Source organism: Ogataea philodendri (assembly GCF_020536065.1).
Source record: "Ogataea philodendri strain CBS6075 chromosome Unknown scaffold1, whole genome shotgun sequence".
NCBI lineage: Eukaryota > Fungi > Ascomycota > Pichiomycetes > Pichiales > Pichiaceae > Ogataea > Ogataea philodendri.
In genome coordinates this window covers 367,916-384,591 of record NW_025763889.1, presented here as the reverse complement: position 1 = coordinate 384,591, position 16,676 = coordinate 367,916, and the positions used below count along the sequence as shown (strand labels likewise).

The following is a 16,676-nucleotide window of genomic DNA, read 5'->3' as shown; positions in this document are numbered from 1 at the left end:
ATTTAAAATTCTAGGCTATGGACTTCATGAACCCACAATCGGTGTTGGCGCTGGAGAACATCCGTGATGCGCTGGTCCGTATGGAAGACACCATCATTTTCAGTTTTATCGAACGGTCGCAGTTCTTTGCATCGCCTTCAGTTTACAAAGAGAACCAGTTTCCTATTCCGAACTTTCGGGGTTCGTTCTTGGACTGGCTGCTTTCTCAGCACGAGAGGATCCATTCGCAAGTGAGACGGTACGAGGCGCCAGACGAGGTGCCTTTCTTCCCTGAGGTGTTGCAGAAAACGTTTTTGCCAAAGATTAATTACCCAACGGTGTTGGCCTCCTATTCGGACGAAATCAACGTCAATAGCGAGATTTTGAAAATCTACACCACAGAGATCGTTCCTGGAATTGCTGCCGGCAGTGGAGAACAGCCGGACAATCTTGGATCGTGTGCCATGACCGACATCGACTGTTTGCAGGCACTGTCTCGCCGGATTCACTTTGGAAAGTTTGTGGCCGAGGCCAAGTTTGTGAACGAGGGCGAGAAGATCGTGGAGTTGATCAAGAACAAGGATGTTAAGGGAATTGAGGAGCTGATCACCAATTCCGCTGTGGAAGAGAAAATCTTGCAAAGACTGTTGGAAAAAGGAAGAGCTTACGGCACAGACCCGACTTTGAAATTCAGTCAGAACATTCAAAGTAAAGTGAAGCCGGAGGTGATTGTCAGGATCTACAAAGAGTTTGTCATTCCTCTCACCAAGAAGGTGGAGGTCGACTACCTGCTCAGAAGACTGGAGGACGAACAAGATGATGCCGACGCTACACAGACCAGTGGTGGCTACGTGGACCGGTTCTTATCCTCAGGATTGTATTAGGAATATTACAGTCTAATTTATCTAATTCAAATACCGCATGGTGGTTTCGAATGCAAAGAAGGTGGCAGCGTTGGCTGGAGCAGCTCTCAAGATGGTTGGAGTGAATCCTCTGACCAATCCTTTCAATCCGTTCTGTTGCACGATTCCTCTTGTAGCAGCCAGGGCATTCTTGTAGACCGGTTTGTGGTAGTTATCTGTCTGCATGTTGGACTTGATAACGTCGATAGGATAAATACTGAGCCACATACCATAACCGGCAAGAGCTCCAAAGAGAATTAGTCTCCAATTCTCGATGTCTTTTCTTTGGATATTCTTTGTATGGATCTCATTCTTGACGAGAGCCTCAAACGTCAGAAAGTACATACCACCTCCGAATCCCTCTCTTGCCAAAGTAGGGCCAAGACCTCTGTAGATCAGCTTGATTCCTCCGGTGTGGTACAACTTCTTGAGAACATCGACTGGTCCATGGAACTCGGCATTACCAGAAGTCTGCAACTGAAGTCTGATTCTGATGTGCTCGATCGGCGCAGCGACAAAACCGTTGGCGAAACCTGCTGCTGCTCCGCATAAATAAAATTGACCCATAGATAAATGGGTGCCAGGGCCGTTTGCGTTAGTGAAAACCCGTTTCATAAACTCATTCACACCAAACTGGATCGAAACACAAACACCCACTCCAACAAGCGGAGTCAACGTTCCTTTATAGAAGGCCAAAGGACCCTCGTTTGCAATCAAGTCACGGACAACTTTCACCGGTGAAACGTTTCCCTTGGCCGACTGGATCCGAACCTTGGTGGTGTCAAAAGGCTGACCAACCAAAACCTGCGCAATACCTCCAATGGTACCTGCGAAAACGTCTTTAGCCGCGCGATAATCGTCTGCCATATCGACTAAATGAGAAGTGAAAAATTATTTCAAAAATTCGAGATAAGATACCAAAAAGGAAAGGCTGAAACATTGAATCGACTAAAACCGGAACTAATTTCGTTTTTTTTCCGAATTGTCGCGTTAGAGCCTAACACGGCTGCTAACCGGTAACCATGGTAATCATGTTTGTAGATGTGGGTTACATAAGCCCGCACAGCGTAATCACGAAGCAAACTTTTTCGTTCTCATAGTATGGGTACCACCACTGTAAACTGATTGACTCTTAAAAGTGCTTAGTCAGCCCCGCCTTGATTTTTGCTAGCTTTTATTTCCACTATATCCATGCCTACACCAATTAGTGTTGATCACGTCCCTAGCAAAGAGCATAACCGGGTGGTTTCGCACCCATTCAAGGCCAAACGCCATGGTGCGCGTCCAAAGCTTGCTGATTCGCCCAAAACCCGCGATTTTTTTGCAAACAGCCACAAGTCTCTGGTTTCCTCGTTCCTGAAACCCAACTCCTCGTTTATAGGGTCGCAACAGTCGGGACGGTCTACATTTGAGGTTCGTGTGGACCTAAAAGAGGTGGATCTGAAACGGTCGTATTTGTGCGGGTTCTTCACGATCCACGGCCTGACGGAATCCCATCCCGAGTTTACCACCTTCTTCAAAGGTGAGATCATCGGACCCCACCACTCTTTCTATACAGCCAACGAAGCCTGGGGCTCGAGCAAGCGCAACGACTTACAGCATTGGAGCAGATTTCCTTCCTGGAGAAGTTTGGAGTTTGATCCCGAAAATGACCTTGCCAACAAGCCATTGTACGATAACGCACTCAACAACGAACATCTGTACATGCGATGGAAAGAAGTGTTTTTGGTTCCGGATGCCAGCGTGAAAGGTATAGTGGGTGCCTCGTTTGAAGGGTTCTACTACGTGTGCTTTAACCAGCTCACGGGATCGATATCCGGACTCTATTTCCATCAATCGTCCGGCAAATTCCAACAACTAGAACTTGCCCATGTTCCAGACGGTGGGGTATTACCATCGTTCAGTTTCGCATAAATTTTTCCCCCTTGCCCTTTTTTAAATCTCCTTTTGGCGCTTCACCAACATGTCGATCGAAGAAGGATACGTTTCCCGAACCCTCAACAACAGACTCACTGCGAACTTGAAACAGCAGCAGAAACAAGCGCCGGCCAAAGTTGTATATGAAAAGGCCAATTTCTATCTGGATTCAAGATATCATGTTGTCAGTGTGCTTGGAAAGGGTTCCTATGGAACAGTTTGTTCAGCGGTTGATATCCAATCAAAGGACAAGGTTTCTATCGCCATCAAGAAGGTGAGCAATATCTTCAACAAAGAGGTGTTGTTGAAACGTGCAGTCAGAGAGCTGAAACTAATGTCGTTCTTCAAAGGCCACAAAAACATTATCAATCTCGTGGACCTGGATATCGTTTACATGAAACCCTACGACGGTCTGTACTGCTTCCAAGAGCTAGTAGACTACGATCTTGCCAAGGTGATCCACTCGTCTGTCCAATTCAGTGAGTTCCACATCCAGTGTTTCTTGTACCAAATTCTTTGCGGGCTCAAATATATTCATTCTGCAGACGTGATCCACAGAGATCTCAAGCCCGGTAATGTTCTTGTCACCAGCCAAGGTGTGCTCAAGATCTGCGATTTTGGGCTCGCCAGAGGTATCTCTGAGCAATATATGAACAAAAGCCATAGATCCAGCAACATAACCAACTACGTGGCCACGAGGTGGTACCGTGCTCCAGAATTAATTCTCACTAGAAAACAATATGGCAAGGAAATCGACATGTGGGCTGTTGGATGCATCTTTGGTGAACTTTACGGGCGCAAACCGCTGTTCATCGGAGACGACCAGATGCATCAGATAAATGAGATTTGCAAAGTGCTGGGTACCCCATCTCGTAGCGTGATAATCGGCTACAATTCTACGGTGGCATGGGATTATTTTGCGTCTCCCAAGCCGCAATTCCAGAAACAGGAATGGTCTGACATCTATCCGCACGCCAGTCCTTTGGCACATGATTTGCTTTCCAACCTTCTGTGCTGGAAGGTGGACAATCGGTACACTGTTGAGCAATGTCTTGCGCATCCATTGCTATCAGAAGTGCGTAATCTCGAGGACGAGCCGGTGGTGGCAGAGCCGTTTGATTTTAGTTTCGAATGGAAGTGTCGCACCGTCAATGACATGAAGGTTCTTCTCCACGAAGAGGTCGAGAGGTTCAAGCAGGAAAGAAAGGCAAAGCTCAAGTAGATAATGTAAGCTAATGAGATACAGTGATAAACCTTTAAAATACCAGGCTGTGCACCTTTTTTCTTTATTAGACAAAATTTAGGCCCTCCCCCATAAATAAATCCAAAATAAGCAGGTTTCTTTATGGGTGCCCAATTATCGCTGTTGTCGCCGACTGCGCAGACAATCGCGATATCGGCGTATATTGATAACCTGAGTGATGTTCAGTATAGCAAGCCGTTGAGCTCTGCTCGATTTCTCAAGACTATTAAATGTTTGGACAAACATGGGGCTGTTGTTGTTAAACTGTTGATCAAACCCACCACCGAGCTCGATTTGTCGCTGTGGGTGAAAGAACTCGAGGACATGCGGGTCAAGCTGCTGGACTTGCCGAATGTCCTACCGTTCGAGAGCATAATCGACTCACAGCGCGCGGGTTATCTGATTCGTCCCCATATTCGCTATAACTTGTACGATCGGATCAGTATTCGGCCGTTTCTGGAACCAATTGAGCGCAAATGGATTGTTTATCAGATACTGGTGGCTCTATCAAAAATACATCAACAGAATGTTTACCATGGAGACCTCAAAACGGAGAATGTGCTGATGACTTCGTGGAATTGGTGTGTGATTAGCGACTTTGCCGTGTTCAAGCCTGTTTATCTTCCAGAGAACAACCCGTCGCAATTTTCATTTTATTTCGATACTAGTCAACGTCATATATGTTACGTGGCTCCGGAACGATTTCTGGCAAACGACCAGGAGGTGGAAGACCACCCTGATGCGCAACTCACCTGGCAAATGGACATTTTCTCGTTGGGGTGCGCAATAGCCGAAATCTATCTTGAAGGACTACCGATATTCACCCTTCCACAGCTGTTCAAGTACAAAAAAGGAGAATACCAGCCGAATCTGGATGCAATTGAAGATATAAACGTGAGAAGACTAATTCAAAGTATGATTGCACTGGACCCGGCACAACGACTTTGTGCTCAAGATTGTCTTACGCAATTCCGCCGATCAGTGTTCCCAGACCATTTCTACACGTTTTTGCATCCTTATGTTCGCAAACTGAGCGAAAAACCAACGGCTTCGGATCCGTTTCTGGACTGCGACTCTCGTATCTCGCGGATTTACAACGACTTTGACAAAATAGCATTATATCTGGGTTTCAAGCACCAGTTTGATAACGAAACAACTGAAAGCTCCGACACACTTATACCGGTCCATCTACAGCTACCAGGTATGATTGATCACACGCCAAGATCGACTCACGAAGTGTTCAAGACTCCAAACGATTGCGCATCTTTGATCCTGCTTGACATCATTCTACACAGCGTGCGAAACTCCACACACTCGTCTTTTAGAATGCAAGCGTGCGACCTTATACTTGCGTTCGCTGAACAGCTCCACGACGAGGCAAAACTTGATAGGTGTTTGCCGTATTTGGTGTACATGCTTGACGATCCAAGCGAGGACGTCCAAAGCGCAGCGCTGCGGTCCTTGACGCAACTTCTCGTCATGGTGGACGTTATCACACCCGTTAACGTCTACATTTTCCCTGAATACATCTTGCCGAAACTGCAACAGGTTTTGAAGAGAACGTATACCGAGTCAGATATTCCTGGATACGGCCGTCATGTCCGGTCTGTTTTCGCAGGTTGCTTGCCATATCTGGCTCAAACAGCACGCAAATTCTACGACATGTCTTCACTCTTCCGAACTCAGCTCCAACACGCTTCGGGAGACGAGTTTGTGATTGAGAACGATGATCAACTGGAGAGTGCTTTTAGAAACGTGGTAGCCGAGTTCGAGTCGTTAGTTGTGCAGATCCTGACTGACCAAGACTCTTTTGTGAGGATCTCTCTGTTGAAGAACATTCTGCCGTTGGCTGCCTTTTTCGGCAAGGACCGAACAAACGATGTCATCCTTAGCCACCTGATCACCTACTTGAACGACAAAAATCCAAACATCCGGCTCGAATTCATCTCCAGCATAGTGTCGGTGTCTGTTTTCGTGGGAATTGTCAGTTTGGAACAGTATATTCTTCCACTATTGGTCCAATCGCTCACAGACTCGGACGAGCTGGTTGTCATTGGGGTGCTGAAAACTTTTACAGAGCTGTGTGGATTAGGACTTGTGCGCAAAATCCATTACTGGGACTTGATCAGACTCACCATTCGACTGATTCTGCATCCTAACGAAACTATCAGACAGTCTGTACTGGACCTTGTGGTTGCAATTGGGTCGAGTTTATCTCTGGTCGATCTTTATTGCATGCTATACCCAATCATTCGGCCTTTTTTCCAAGACGAGCTTACTGAATTTACCTGGGAATCGCTATACATCTCTGCACACAAGCCAATTTCACCTGCAGTGTACACCTTGGCGCAGAACTGGTCGCTAAAACAGGACTCCTCGCTGTTCTGGCAGCGCGTGGAGGCGTCTCACCGACGCGGAGACCTGTTTAACACCTCAGAAATTGCGTTCATGCGGAAAAATGCGTCGCAAAACACAATGCACAGGTTCCATGGTGTTGACGATATGACGGTTGTGAGCAACTCCGAGGTCCCGCTGAGTCAACAAGATATGCAGCAGGTGGAGAAACTGAAGTCTGTCGGTATGGCTGACTCTGAGATTTGGAAAGTGGCAACGTTGCGGTCGTATATTTTCAAGATCGCGCGCTCAAACAGCAGAAAGACCCGCGACACCGACGTTTCCAAGCCGAATGTGCTTCCACGAACGGTCTTCTTTGATGTGAGCTACAAGTCGGAGGTTGTTCGTGCCCCACAGACAGATTCTGCCCCCAAAAGAGCGTCTGTGTTTCTGTATGGAGCTGTCCGTCCAGATACTTTGAGCAACGGCTCCAAGGCGACAGAGGAACCACCGTCGTCTCGTGACTCTGTGCAGAAGATCACCACCAAGATCAAACACAGCTACACAGGCACCAACCCGTACATCTGGAAGTTTCTCAACGGGATGACGTTTGAGCCGACGTTGGACGACTATATTGAGTTTGGAAGCAAGACCGACGTGTACGAGGTGTCGGAAACTTCAGAAATGGAGCCGAACGGGGTGCTGATTTCTCGTCTCGTGGAGCACAAGGCTGCCATTTCTGGGCTGGAGGTGAGCTCTGACCAGCGGTTTTTCGTCACGGCGGACCGGTCAGGCGAGCTGAAACTCTGGGACTCTGCCAGATTGGAAACCAACGTGACAGGCTCGTCGAGTCTTTCTTTGAACCTCGAGTCATCGATCGTGTGCACTGCTTTCATGAAGGACAGGAACTGCATTGCCACAGCTACCAAGGACGGGTACGTCAAAGTGTTCCGGATCGACTTCACGCCCGCGCACAAGAAACAGGCGTCGACACGGATCAGTCTGATTCGTCATTACAAGCTGGAACCGGCCGACAGCTACGCGTTGCAACTGTGTTTCTGCTCGCTGTCGGATAAGCCACTGCTCGTGTGTACGACTCCGACGGCCAAGATCATTGGTCTGGACGTGCGCACAATGACAGTGGTCTTTTCGCTGCAAAACAACCTCTCGCACGGGATCCCCACGAGTCTGGCTGTGGACGAGACCCAGGGCTGGGCCGTGGTCGGCACGTCCAAGGGCATTCTCGACCTGTGGGACCTTGGGTTCGGGATTTCGCTCAAGAGCACAAAGTTCCGCGGGTCCAGTTTCCCGATCAACCGCGTGCAGGTACTGCCGGACGAGTTTGTGCACAACGGCAAGAAGTCGCGGTACATTGCCGTGGTTGGTGGCTCCGGCGACGAGGACGTCACCATCTGGGACGTGGCACGACTGCAACCGCGGCAGGTGCTGTGCTGCTCGAGCGCAACGAGCACGCTGGAGACGTACGTGGTGACCGAGCTGAGCAACGAGTCCGACGCGATCAACGACGAGCTGATGCAGCTGGAGCTTTCTGAGGACGTCATAGTGGCCGACGGCAGCTGCAGCGCGCTGCGGGCGGTGGGGACGCTGGCGGTCAGCGCCTCTGCGTCCGGGAAACTGGTTGTTTGGGACCTGGCCGACCCAGAGCGCTCGCGCGTGGTTGGTAGCAAGACAGCGTCGTTTGTGGCTACGCAGATCAACTCAAACCTGCTGTTTGTTTCTGAACGGTACACCGACGGGTCACGCTCTAGCCCGCTGGCCGACCACCGCGACCGGGTACTCCATGTCGGGCTGCTACGCCGGCCGTACCAGATGGTGATCAGCACAGACAGAACAGGCGTAATTAACGTGTATAGATAAAGGCCCTAAATAAAAAGTCACTGGCTGTGCAAAAATATTTGTGTGCGATATCAATGTCGGATTACGAGTTTGAGTACGAAACCGAGGACGAGTACTCGAATTTGGAGTCGGAGGCAGACTCCCTGGACGATTTGGACTCGGAGGACGAGATCGGCGACGTTCTCAGGGCAGATTCTGTGCACTACAGCTTTAAGAACAAACAAACGGCGGGGGGTCTTTGCACCCACCGAATGCGCTACAAGCCGGTGGAGGCGGACGAGATCGAAGCGCAGCTCAAGGCGCGTGTTGCCAACGTCGACACGATCCTGCAGCTCGGTGCAGACGACTGCACGGTGTTGTTGCTCAAGTACGGCTGGAACGACCAGAAGCTGCTGGAGGACTACACCACGCAGGAGCCAGAGAGCCTGCGGCGCGAGTGTGGCCTGGGGCCCGAGTCCAGGGTGCGCGCACGGCTGGTGCGCGAGTCGGAGCCGCAGTTCCTGTGCCAGATCTGCTGCAGCGACGGCCCGCTCTACACTTTTCAGTTATCGTGGTGCGACCACCGGTACTGTGTGGACTGCTACGTACGGTACATCCGGGGCGGGCAGAGCGCGCTTGTCAAGTGTCCCGACACGTCGTGCGCGCTGTACGTGCGGCCCGGCGAGCTGGAACAGTTGAGCACGTTCGAAGAGCAAAGAGTGCGCCAGCAAGAAGAGCACGAAAACCAGCTGCGCAAACAGTCGGTCTCGGGCCCGCTCACGTCGGAAGAGATCATGGCCAAGTACCAGAAACCGCTTGTCGATAGCTCGGACGAGGAGCTCGACGAGGACCAGGAATCGGACGAGAGTGCCGAAGACGCTCTGTTCAACTTCCACGAACGACACATCAAGCAGCAACGCCTGGAAAAACAGAATCAGCGCAACAAAATCCTGCTCAGGCGGTACTGGTACACGGTCGTGGTGCAGTACACCAAGAAACATTTCAAAACGTTCAAGAACTGTCCCGCCATCGACTGCGAGTGCTTCATTGAGTACCTGGGCTTTGACTCGGACGTCATCACGTCTGTGGAAGAGTATGTGGCTCACAAGTACATTCCGATCGTGCAATGCTCGAACGGCCATCGGTTCTGCTACGCGTGTCTCAGCGAAGACCACGCTCCGGCAACGTGTACCGTGGTGCAGACCTGGATCAAAACCTGCGCAGACGAAACTGAAACATCCCATTGGATCACCGCAAACACCAAAGACTGTCCCAAATGCTCGTCTCCAATTGAAAAAAACGGTGGTTGCAACCATATGACCTGCGGCGAGTGCCATTACCAGTTCTGCTGGATCTGTTTGGGAGACTGGAGTCGTCACAAAAACAACTACGTCTGCACCAGTTTCAACGACGAAGAGTCCAAGAAAGAGCGCGAAAAACAAGAAACTTCTCGGGTCTCTTTGAAACGGTATCTCTTCTACTTTGATCTGTTTGAAATTCACCGGGTCTCTTTAAAGAAAGATACCGAATTCTTGGCCAAGCTGGAACACAGAGTCCAAGAGATCCAGCAAAGAGCTAAGGTCTCCTGGATAGAAGCTCACTTCTACCGTGAGTCGATCGATATACTTCTTCGATGCCGTATCACCCTCATGTGGTCGTATGCATTGATGTTTTATTTTAAAAGCTCTGCAGAAAAGGGATTCTTGGAGAGAACACAGAGCAATCTCTCAAATCATGTCGAGGCCCTCTCCAAGCTATTTGAAATCACCCCAACAGAAAAGGTCATCAAGGAAAAAGAGGCCTTTTTAACGAAGTCCAACGCTTTAAAATCTTGCCATGAAAAATGCATTGAAAAGTTCATGGAGTCTCTGGTTCTTGGTAGGATCAGCTTCACATCCGAACTTAAATAAACCCATATATCAACTAGTGGATCTCGCTCTCCAAAGCGAGAACCAGTGCACATCTGGAAGGCAAATAAACCTGAATATAGTTCTTCCTGTTATTCCAGGGGAAATCGGTGGTGAAAAACACAGATTTCTCCTCGTCAATGCGCCCGTGGCCACCAAACTCGGTGCGATCAGAGTTCAATACAATTTTGTAGGTTCCTTCTCTTTCAACACCAACCCTGTAATCGGTGAACGACTGCGTTGGGTTGAAGTTAAACAAAAACAACTTGTTGTTGCGCTCAAACACAATAACCTTGTCTGCCTCGTTCTTCAAAGAAACGTAAGCAGGGTCGCAGTTCAACCAGGTGTACTTGGCTTCCGTTTGATTCATCGCCTTGTCAAATAGATACAAAAATTTGTATCTCAAAAGATCGTCTTTGATCAAGTTGAACTGCCGTCTTGCGTAATGGTACGATTCACCGTTACCTTGACGAGGGAAATCCAGCCATTCTGGGTGGCCAAACTCGTTACCTTCAAAGTTCAAGTATGCCTCGCCGCCGAGAGCCTGAGTGATCAGTCTAATCATTTTATGCAACTGAATTCCCCGATCCACCACCGGGGTCAATTCTGTCATAACAGACATATTGGTGTACATCTGAGCATCCATTAGCCAAAATGCTAGAGTTTTGTCTCCAACTAATGCCTGATCGTGAGATTCTGCGTATGAAATACATTTCTCCTTGTATCTTCTGTTGGATAAAGTGTGCGAAATGGCAGCCATGTCCCAGTCTTCATCTTGCGTATGCTTAAGAATTTTGATCCACATGTCAGGAATAGACATTGCCAGTCTGTAATCGAACCCAACACCTCCAACCGAACGAGGCATACACAAGGTTGGGTAACCAGAAACATCCTCAGCAACTGTGGTAATAGCACAATTATTTTCCTCCCCAAATTGAGTACACAAATCGTTGGCCAACATCATGTAGGATAATGACTCCGTATCCACTGGACCATTAGGGTTGAGGTACTCGTTGTAGTCTCCCGAGAAGCCTTCACCGATACCGTGGTGGAGGTAGAGCATACTGGTCACACCATCGAATCTGAACCCATCAAACTTGTACTCTTGCAAGTAGAATTTGAGGTTGCTCAACAAAAACCGTAAAGTTTCGTAGTTCCCGTAATTGAAGAGCCTCGAGTCCCATTGATCGTGAACACCTTTACCTCCGCCGTGGAAATAACAGTAATCTGTACCATCAAACATGTTCAATCCATCGTCAATGTTTTTGGATGCATGGGAGTGCACAACATCGAGCAGAACTCTTATACCCATTCCGTGTGCGGTGTCAATGAGTTCCTTCAAGTCTTCTGGGGTTCCAAAACGAGAGCTGATTGCGTAGAATGAGGTCACCTGATACCCAAAGGAAGCATAGTATGCATGTTCCATGACAGACATCAGTTGCACAGTGTTGTAACCCAGATCCTTGATGATTGGCAGCAGGTTTGCGGTGAACTCCTTGTAGGACCCAACCCGAGGCTCGGGAGTGGAGATTCCAACGTGGGCTTCGTAAATCTTGAGCGAAGTTGGCAAAGCAGGTCTGGCATGCTTAAAGTCGTATTGGGTTGCGGGGTTCCAGAACCTTGCTTCGTAAGTCGAATTGCCATACTCTTTGGGTGGAGCAGTGGCTCTCAAGATGTACGGAGAAAGACGAGCAATTTTAGATCCGTCGGGAAGAGTCAGGTAGATCTTGACTCGCGAATTGTGTTCAATAGCAGGTTTCCCATCAACGGGAGGCAACGTGATGCTAAAGAACCCGAAATTGTCCTTCTTCATGACATTCTTGTTGTGCTCCCAGTTGTTGAAGTCGCCAATGACACAAGCAGCAACCGCATTGGGAGCGTACTCCTTGTAAACGATGGAATTGTCAGGCAAGACATGGAACCCCATTTTCTTATAGGAATCCGCAAAGTTCAGGAGTCCTCCTTCGTTTTTGTCCAGCACTTTCAGCCAATTGTCTGCAAGGTCACGACGGCGTTTAATCTCTCCAGAGAACGGCTCAAGCCATGGGTCGACTCGAATTAACTCGGCAATAGATGAAGACATAGTTATCTAAAACAAGAGGGTATCAACTTATTATTTCCCCACAGGTGTCAGGAGGGAGAGAGAGTGCATTTTGTGACATGTAGATTTGTTGTAAATATGGGTGTTACCCGGTGAATCCACACGCAAAAAAATTGGAACTTTTCACCAGCACACTACCCAAGCAGAGTTTTTTTTTTTCAATTTTTTCAACACTGATTTTTCATCTTTTAATTCACAATGTCCACTCCTCAAGTTTCCGTTGTTAGCCTCGAGGGTAAGGCTGCTTCTGCCTCCCTCTCCCTTCCAGCCGTCTTCCAGGCTCCTATCAGACCAGATATCGTTCACTCTGTCTTCACCAGAGTCAACAAGAACAAGAGACAAGCTTACGCTGTCGCCGAGAACGCTGGTCACCAAACTTCCGCTGAGTCGTGGGGTACCGGTAGAGCTGTTGCCAGAATCCCAAGAGTTGGTGGTGGTGGAACCCACAGATCTGGTCAAGCTGCTTTCGGTAACATGTGCAGAGGTGGACGTATGTTCGCTCCAACCAAGATCTGGAGAAGATGGCACGTCAAGGTGAATCTCAACGAGAAGAGATACGCCACTGCTTCTGCTATTGCTGCCACTGCTGTGCAATCTCTTGTTTTGGCCAGAGGTCACAGAATCGAGACCATTCCTCAAATCCCATTGGTTGTCTCTTCCGACCTTGAGTCCGTTACCAAGACCAAGGAAGCTGTTGCTGTCTTGAAGGCCGTTGGTGCCCACAAGGACGTTGTCAAGGTCATCAAGTCCAAGAAGGTCAGAGCCGGTAAGGGTAAGTTGAGAAACAGAAGATTTGTCCAAAGAAGAGGTCCATTGGTCGTCTACGCTGAGGACAAGGGTCTTGTCAAGGCTTTCAGAAACATTCCAGGTGTCGAGACTTCTTCTGTCAAGTCCCTCAACTTGTTGCAACTTGCTCCAGGTGCTCACTTGGGTAGATTCGTCATCTGGACCGAGTCTGCTTTCGCTGCTCTTGACTCCGTCTACAGCGCCAAGGCCGGCTACTCCTTGCCATCCAACATCGTCTCCAACACCGATGTTGCTAGATTGATCAACTCTGCTGAGATCCAGGCCGTTGTTAGACCAGCTGGCCAGGCTACCCAAAAGAGAACTCACGTCTTGAAGAAGAACCCTCTCAAGAACAAGCAGGTTCTGCTCAGACTCAACCCATACGCCAAGGCCTTCTCTGAGAAGAAGTTGGCTAACACCAAGGCTGAGGCTTCTTCTGCTAAGCCATCCAAGGGTCAATTCTTGGATGTCCTGAGAAGTAACTAAATTGTATAGCTTATTAAGTAATCAGCTGAATAAGCAATTTAATTCCCTCCTCCTCCTTTTTCCCGGCGGTTCCCCAGATCACACCTGCCACCGATCTTTTCCAAACCATGACAAAACGTCTTCCCTTGGAGGTCAAGTTGGCACGCAAGGCCACGCGGGTCGCGTGCGAGTTCTGCCACCACAAGCATCTGCAATGCGACGACAAGCGGCCGTGCACAAACTGCACCAAGCGCGGGTTCCAGGACTCTTGTCGCGACTCGGTCCGCAAAAAGAAGAGTGTATACAAGGACAAGCCCCGGCCGTCTAATCCGCGCCAAACGTCCGACGTGTCATTGAGCGGGTCTTCAGGCACCTCTGTTCCCTCCACGGTGCTTCCTACGACCGCTTCGCCCGTCAAGACGTTCGAGCTCTCGCCGTTCGTGTTTGCCCCGGAGTTGCGCAACTTTGAGTCCTCGATCGCCAACGACGAGTACGTACAGCTCACAGACCTGCTCAACACCAACCCGCCGTCCCCCACCGACGAGTTTGTGGAGATCGAGGACGACGACGAGGATTTTCGCCCGTTTGTCGAAATCAACACGGAAAGTTTGTCAATGAGGACCTCGTACCCCAACAACGAGACCCCGAACTCGTACGTCTACAACGAGCATCACTCCCAGATGCCCAACACCGCAAGCATGGTCCCTGTCGCGCCCGAGGAGGACGAGTACTACACCGCGCCGAGCCTAGTGCGAAAACAGGTCCAGCACCCAGATGATATTTATTTGACCCCGGTGATCAGGGCGTACCGGTATCCACAGGCGTACCACGCACTGATCCACTACTTGAAGAAGCGGTTCAGTAAATATCAACTGATTGAGATTGCAAAATGCATGGCCAAATATAGACCGTCGTTTATTTCTGCTACCAAGTCGCTGCACGAAAACGACTTATTGTTTACAGAACGCTCGTTCCAGCGGTCGTTGCTGGAATACGAGCATCTCATCTCGATGTCGCCGTCGCCAATCATCATCTGGCGACGTACGGGCGAGATCGTCGCCTTGACAGACACGTTTGCTGTCATGACAGGCTACTCGCGCAAAGCGTTGCTATCGAAAAGAACGTACATTGTGGAATTGATGGACGACGAAAGCACCATCAAATATTTCCGCAGTTTCAGCGAACTGGCTTTCGGTGACCTCAACGCCACGTACTTGACCGACTGCAACCTGCGTAAAGCTGAAGAAAATAACTACCTCCGGTGCTGCTGTATCTGGACCATTAAAAGAGACGTGTTTGACATCCCGATGCTGATCGTGGGACAGTTTCTGCCCGTTCTCGAGAGGCAGTGACATACACGACATAATCGATATAGTATTATAGACTCTATTACACAGGAGGTGTCTCTACTCCTTGAGCTCCAACACTTGTTTGAACAGTTTTCCAATTGCAACCACCTCCTCGTCGAAATAGCGTCTTCCAACCAGTTGCAGCGCAATTGGGGCGTCGTGCACAAGCTCTGGCTTGTACTTGTTGTACTCGATGGCCTCGATCTCGGATCTTGGTTGGTGAGACGACTTGACGTCCACGTTCTTGTCGGCATACAGTCCAGTTGGGACCACCAGTCCAGGCAAGTCCAACACATTGAAGTGCGAGGTGTAGCCCCAGTAGTAAGGGCCCTCGACTCCGTCCTGGGCACACACAGGAGCAGTTCCGCAGTAGTTTGGACACAAAATCAGATCCACCTTGTTCTTGACAAAGTAGTCGTTGTACAACTTTCTCAGGTTGTCTCTCTGGTAATTGAGCTCTCTGTTCTCAGTCACGGTGTAAGCATGGTCGCCCTTACCAAAGGAAAGCGCCCATTTGGTGAGAGGAAGCAGCGGCTCGCCGGACGGTCTGAGCATCTCCTTCTGTGCGTAGTTGCCGTCGCAACTGTACATTTCGTTGGCCAACTTGTACAGCTCCTCGCAGGCAAGTGGCTTGAACTCGATCACGTTGACACCAGCTTTTTTCAGCTTCTCCTCGGTGTATTTCAGACCTCTCTCGATCGGAGGCAGCGCCTTGACGATTCCGTCGTCGTACATGATAGCAACGGTCAGTTTCGAAGGCTCTGGAACAGGAACGTCTCTCCAAGGCACTGGAATACACCATTGGTCGATGTTCCAAGGCTGTCCGTCGTTGATGTACGATTTCATAAACAGCTCGATGTCCTCCAGATGGCCAGCGAGCGGACCAGCAACGGCAACAACAGACTCCTGGCCCTTTCCAGAAGAAACACCGCCAAAAGTCGAGATTCTCCGGGTGGTTGGTCTCAAACCATAAGTACCAGAAAAGGCAGCAGGAGCCCTGATCGAGCCACCAATGTCTGTTCCCACACCCAACGGAGAACCCTTGGCACCAACACACGCACCTTCTCCTCCGGACGAGCCTCCAGCAGTGAGTAAAGAGTTGTGAGGGTTACGGGTGCGGCCAACAATGTTGTTGTTGGAATCAAGATGCATCAAAGTTTGTGGCTCGTTAGTACGCACGTAAAACACAGCACCGAGGTTTCTGAGCACCTGAACAGTGACGGCGTCCTCCTTAGGGATGTTGTCGAGCCAGCCGACCCATCCTCCATGGGTGATCTTGCCAGCGTACCCGATCTGCTCTTTCAAAGAGATTGGAATACCGTGCAATGGACCAGCAAGCTTTCCGGTGGTTGCAAACTGCTCGTCAAGCTGCTTGGCACGAGCAAGTCCCTCATTGATGAAGAACTCGCACGCCAGATTGGTCAATTGGTGTGCAATCACCGCCCGGTGTGCAAACGCTTTCAGAACCTCAACGGCAGTCAGTTTCTTGGAAGACAGCTTCTCGAGCAATTGCGTGGCAGAAGACTCAGTGATCTCGTGCTCGGCAGCAGAAAGATGTTTGGTCTCAAACAGAAACTTCACGGTGTTGAAACTCTCGTCGTCCAAAGTGGATGGGATCTCCGATTCAGGCAGCTTGTACTCCTCTGGAAGAGCAGAGGAAAGAGCTTTCTGGTACGAAGCGATCTTTGGCTTCCAGGACTCAAATAGTTCCGGGTTCGAAACGTCGTCGGTGAACTTATAGAAAGACTCTATGTTGGCAGGGGAGGAAAGAGACACCATGGCTGTGGAAATTGAGTTTTTTTCAGGCCCGATGTCTGCTATTTATCTGATAAGCTGTTCAGATTTGGGAATTTCCAC

General features: G+C 49.5%; 15 protein-coding genes across 15 annotated transcripts; 9 read left to right on the top strand and 6 right to left on the bottom strand.

The window, feature by feature from the left end:
- Positions 1 to 17: 17 nt before the first annotated feature.
- On the top strand, positions 18 to 863 carry OGAPHI_002019 (uncharacterized protein; the record flags this gene model as incomplete). Its single annotated transcript, XM_046202844.1, has 1 exon — positions 18 to 863. The coding sequence occupies one exon, from the start codon at positions 18 to 20 to the stop codon at positions 861 to 863; it is 846 nt and encodes a 281-aa protein (XP_046062679.1).
- Positions 864 to 884: 21 nt separating this feature from the next.
- Positions 885 to 1,748, bottom strand: OGAPHI_002018 (uncharacterized protein; the record flags this gene model as incomplete). Its single annotated transcript, XM_046202843.1, has 1 exon — positions 885 to 1,748. The coding sequence occupies one exon, from the start codon at positions 1,746 to 1,748 to the stop codon at positions 885 to 887; it is 864 nt and encodes a 287-aa protein (XP_046062678.1).
- A 324-nt stretch (positions 1,749 to 2,072) lies between these two features.
- Positions 2,073 to 2,795, top strand: OGAPHI_002017 (uncharacterized protein; the record flags this gene model as incomplete). The annotated part of the gene is made up of 1 exon (XM_046202842.1): positions 2,073 to 2,795. One exon carries the CDS (start codon positions 2,073 to 2,075, stop codon positions 2,793 to 2,795), a length of 723 nt encoding a protein of 240 aa, XP_046062677.1.
- Positions 2,796 to 2,844: 49 nt separating this feature from the next.
- On the top strand, positions 2,845 to 4,020 carry OGAPHI_002015 (uncharacterized protein; the record flags this gene model as incomplete). Its single annotated transcript, XM_046202840.1, has 1 exon — positions 2,845 to 4,020. The coding sequence occupies one exon, from the start codon at positions 2,845 to 2,847 to the stop codon at positions 4,018 to 4,020; it is 1,176 nt and encodes a 391-aa protein (XP_046062675.1).
- On the bottom strand, positions 3,229 to 3,862 carry OGAPHI_002016 (uncharacterized protein; the record flags this gene model as incomplete). The annotated part of the gene is made up of 2 exons (XM_046202841.1): positions 3,229 to 3,508; positions 3,699 to 3,862. 2 exons carry the CDS (start codon positions 3,860 to 3,862, stop codon positions 3,229 to 3,231), a joined length of 444 nt encoding a protein of 147 aa, XP_046062676.1.
- A 123-nt stretch (positions 4,021 to 4,143) lies between the features above and the next one.
- OGAPHI_002014 (uncharacterized protein) lies at positions 4,144 to 8,253 on the top strand (the record flags this gene model as incomplete). The annotated part of the gene is made up of 1 exon (XM_046202839.1): positions 4,144 to 8,253. The coding sequence occupies one exon, from the start codon at positions 4,144 to 4,146 to the stop codon at positions 8,251 to 8,253; it is 4,110 nt and encodes a 1,369-aa protein (XP_046062674.1).
- On the bottom strand, positions 7,005 to 9,548 carry OGAPHI_002013 (uncharacterized protein; the record flags this gene model as incomplete). The annotated part of the gene is made up of 4 exons (XM_046202838.1): positions 7,005 to 7,283; positions 7,470 to 8,148; positions 8,493 to 8,605; positions 9,018 to 9,548. The coding sequence occupies 4 exons, from the start codon at positions 9,546 to 9,548 to the stop codon at positions 7,005 to 7,007; spliced, it is 1,602 nt and encodes a 533-aa protein (XP_046062673.1).
- On the top strand, positions 8,307 to 10,121 carry OGAPHI_002012 (uncharacterized protein; the record flags this gene model as incomplete). The annotated part of the gene is made up of 1 exon (XM_046202837.1): positions 8,307 to 10,121. The coding sequence occupies one exon, from the start codon at positions 8,307 to 8,309 to the stop codon at positions 10,119 to 10,121; it is 1,815 nt and encodes a 604-aa protein (XP_046062672.1).
- A 13-nt stretch (positions 10,122 to 10,134) lies between these two features.
- Positions 10,135 to 12,201, bottom strand: OGAPHI_002010 (uncharacterized protein; the record flags this gene model as incomplete). The annotated part of the gene is made up of 1 exon (XM_046202835.1): positions 10,135 to 12,201. One exon carries the CDS (start codon positions 12,199 to 12,201, stop codon positions 10,135 to 10,137), a length of 2,067 nt encoding a protein of 688 aa, XP_046062670.1.
- Positions 11,536 to 12,180, top strand: OGAPHI_002011 (uncharacterized protein; the record flags this gene model as incomplete). The annotated part of the gene is made up of 1 exon (XM_046202836.1): positions 11,536 to 12,180. The coding sequence occupies one exon, from the start codon at positions 11,536 to 11,538 to the stop codon at positions 12,178 to 12,180; it is 645 nt and encodes a 214-aa protein (XP_046062671.1).
- Positions 12,202 to 12,342: 141 nt separating the features above from the next.
- On the bottom strand, positions 12,343 to 14,834 carry OGAPHI_002007 (uncharacterized protein; the record flags this gene model as incomplete). Its single annotated transcript, XM_046202831.1, has 3 exons — positions 12,343 to 13,500; positions 13,871 to 14,092; positions 14,598 to 14,834. The coding sequence occupies 3 exons, from the start codon at positions 14,832 to 14,834 to the stop codon at positions 12,343 to 12,345; spliced, it is 1,617 nt and encodes a 538-aa protein (XP_046062667.1).
- Positions 12,418 to 13,491, top strand: OGAPHI_002009 (uncharacterized protein; the record flags this gene model as incomplete). Its single annotated transcript, XM_046202834.1, has 1 exon — positions 12,418 to 13,491. One exon carries the CDS (start codon positions 12,418 to 12,420, stop codon positions 13,489 to 13,491), a length of 1,074 nt encoding a protein of 357 aa, XP_046062669.1.
- Positions 13,599 to 14,822, top strand: OGAPHI_002008 (uncharacterized protein; the record flags this gene model as incomplete). Its single annotated transcript, XM_046202833.1, has 1 exon — positions 13,599 to 14,822. One exon carries the CDS (start codon positions 13,599 to 13,601, stop codon positions 14,820 to 14,822), a length of 1,224 nt encoding a protein of 407 aa, XP_046062668.1.
- Positions 14,835 to 14,876: 42 nt separating the features above from the next.
- Positions 14,877 to 16,598, bottom strand: OGAPHI_002005 (uncharacterized protein; the record flags this gene model as incomplete). The annotated part of the gene is made up of 1 exon (XM_046202829.1): positions 14,877 to 16,598. The coding sequence occupies one exon, from the start codon at positions 16,596 to 16,598 to the stop codon at positions 14,877 to 14,879; it is 1,722 nt and encodes a 573-aa protein (XP_046062665.1).
- Positions 16,216 to 16,560, top strand: OGAPHI_002006 (uncharacterized protein; the record flags this gene model as incomplete). Its single annotated transcript, XM_046202830.1, has 1 exon — positions 16,216 to 16,560. The coding sequence occupies one exon, from the start codon at positions 16,216 to 16,218 to the stop codon at positions 16,558 to 16,560; it is 345 nt and encodes a 114-aa protein (XP_046062666.1).
- Positions 16,599 to 16,676: the final 78 nt, after the last annotated feature.